Source organism: Ammospiza caudacuta, chromosome 23, assembly GCF_027887145.1.
Source record: "Ammospiza caudacuta isolate bAmmCau1 chromosome 23, bAmmCau1.pri, whole genome shotgun sequence".
Lineage (NCBI taxonomy): Eukaryota > Metazoa > Chordata > Aves > Passeriformes > Passerellidae > Ammospiza > Ammospiza caudacuta.
Window position 1 is genome coordinate 5,996,235 of NC_080615.1, and position 2,572 is coordinate 5,998,806.

At 56.3% G+C, this 2,572-nt stretch overlaps 1 protein-coding gene across 2 annotated transcripts in view; it reads right to left on the reverse strand.

Annotated features, from left to right (window-relative positions):
• The window catches only part of UBASH3B (ubiquitin associated and SH3 domain containing B), an 80,122-nt gene extending 78,617 nt beyond the window's left edge, over nt 1–1,505 (reverse strand). Inside the window, exon 1 of one of the 2 annotated variants that reach the window (XM_058819038.1) lies at nt 1,270–1,505. In XM_058819038.1, the coding sequence (XP_058675021.1) occupies nt 1,270–1,321 (52 nt within the window). In that variant the 5' untranslated portion in view covers nt 1,322–1,505. The remainder of the gene's footprint in view (nt 1–1,269) is intronic. The other variant, XM_058819037.1, reaches the window with a different exon arrangement.
• Nucleotides 1,506–2,572: the final 1,067 nt, after the last annotated feature.

Genomic DNA, 2,572 nt, shown 5'->3' on the forward strand with positions numbered 1-2,572 from the left:
GAGAGCATCCCCTGCTCCGGGAGAGCATCTCCTGCTCCGAGAGAGCATCCCCTGCTCCGGGAGAGCATTCCCTGCTCCCTGAGAGCATCCCCTGCTCTGGGAGAGCATTCCCAGCTCCGGGAGAGCATCTCCTGCTCCGGGAGAGCATCCCCTGCTCCGGGAGAGCATCTCCTGCTCCAGGAGAGCATTCCCTGCTCCGGGAGAGCATCCCCTGCTCCAGGAGAGCATTCCCTGCTCCGAGAGAGCATTCCCTGCTCCCTGAGAGCATCCCCTGCTCCGGGAGAGCATTCCCAGCTCCGGGAGAGCATCCCCTGCTCTGGGGAGAGCATTCCCAGCTGTCCAGGCCGTTCCGAGAGGGCATTTCCAGGCCGTATCGCCCCCAGCCCGGGACAGCATCGCGCCGCTGCCCCGGCAGCGCATCCTCCACTGCCGGGAGAGCATTCCCCGCTTCCCTGGCTGCTCCGAGAAGGGCCGCTCCGGGAGCGCATCCGGGAGAGCACTGCCCGCTGCCGGCAGAGCATCCCTCCGCTCCGGCGGCGCATTTCCCTCTCGGGAGAGCATCCCCTGCTCCGGTAGAGCTTCCCCTTGCTCCGGTAGAGCTTCCCCGTGCTCCGGGAGCGCATTTCCCCTCGGGAGAGAATCTCCCTGCTCCGGCACAGCATCCCCCGCTGTCCGGGCCGCTCCGGCAGAGCATCCCCCCTTCTCCAGGAGCGCATCCCCCCTTCTCCGGCAGAGCATCACCCCGCTCCGGGAGCTCATTGCTCCATCGGGAGAGCATCCCCCTGCTCCGGCACAGCATCCCCTTGATCCGGCAGAGCATCTCCCTGCTCCGGGAGCGCATTTCCCGCTGTCCGGGCCGCTCTGGCAGAGCATGGCCCCTCTCCGGTCGAGCATTCCCCCGCTCCGGGAGCTCATTTCTCTCTCGGGAGAGCATCCCCCTGCTCCAGCAGCGCATCCCCCCTGCTCCAGCAGTACATCCTCCCTCTCCGGGAGCTCATTTCCCTCTCGGGAGAGCATCTCTTTGCTCCGGCAGAGCATCCCCCCTGCTCCAGCAGCGCATCCCCCTCTCCGGGAGCTCATCCCCTCTCCGGCACAGCATCCCCGCCTCTCCCCGAGCTCGATCCCCGTTCCCCCGGCGCTCCCTCCCCGCGTCCGGCCCCGCTCCGCTCCGGAGCAGCGCAGCCGAGCGCCGCCCGCCGCTCCTCCGCCTCTCCCCGCTCGGCGAAACGCGAGCAAAGAGCAGCAAAGCCCCGCGGGGCAGCGACTCACGCCCGTGCTTTGGGGAAGCCCATGGAGAGCAGGATGTCCAGCGAAGAGCCATGTTTGATGGTCCCGGCGCGCTGCTGGCGGCCCCGGCGCGGGATGACTTTGCTGTAGAGCTCGTCCCGGGCAGCCATGGCGAGCTGGGCCATCAGCGCGCTGCCATCGCCCGGCCATGCACGCCGGGGGCTGCGGACAGCGCCGGGGACAGCCACACACGGCCCCGAGCGGCGGCGACACCGCCCACGGCCCGGAGCGAGGGGAGGGATGAGGGCGGGATGAGGGAGGGATGAGGGAGGGATGAGGGAGGGATGAGGGAGCGCGGCCGGGATTGTGTCCCCGCCCCGCCGAGGGTGGGTGGGGGATGCGCGGGAGCGGGCGGGAGCAAGGAAGGTTCCTTTAAGGAAAAAAAAAAAAAAATTTAAAAAAATTAAAAAAAAAAAAGGAAAATGAAAGCACGTGCACGCGCGGTTTGGTTTTCTTTCTTCTGTTTTTTTTTTTTTTTGTCTTTCTTTTTTTTTTTTTAATTGATTTTTTTTGTGTTTGTTTTGCCTTTACCGTGGTCGTTATGTTCCTTTATTTATTTATTTTTTAGGTTGGTTTGGTTTTGGTTCGTTTTGCCTTCATTAGAAATCTCTTATTGATTTAATGATTTTTTTTGTTGGTTTTTGTCTGCTTTGCCTTTATTGTAATTTTTTTGTGTTTGTTTGTTCATTCATGTATTTGTTTAATATATTTATTTATATAGATATATTTAATAATATTTATTTATATAAAAATGTATTATATAGAAACATGTATAGAAATTTATTTATTTATATAGAAATATTTATTTATATAGAAATTGTTTCCTTCCTTCCTTCCTTCTCCTTCCTTCCTTCCTTCCTTCCTTCCTTCCTTCCTTCCTTCCTTCCTTCCTTCCTTCCTTCCTTCCTTCCTTCCTTCCTTCCTTCCTTCCTTCCTTCCTTCCTTCCTTCCTTCCTTCCTTCCTTCCTTCCTTCCTTCCTTCCTTCCTTCCTTCCTTCCTTCCTTCCTTCCTTCCTTCCTTCCTTCCTTCCTTCCTTCCTTCCTTCCTTCCTTCCTTCCTTCCTTCCTTCCTTCCTTCCTTCCTTCCCTTTTTCTTCCTTCCTTCCCTTTTTCTTCCTCTCTTATTTCCTTTCTTTCATGTTTTAGGAAATCCTCTCTGTGACCTCAACCAAACTCCTCAGGACAGATATTCCTGCTTTTCTCCTCATTCTGTTTCAATTCACCCGCCTCATCCTTTTCCTTTTATTTTTTATAATTTTTTTTCTGTGACTTTCCCTTTTTTCCA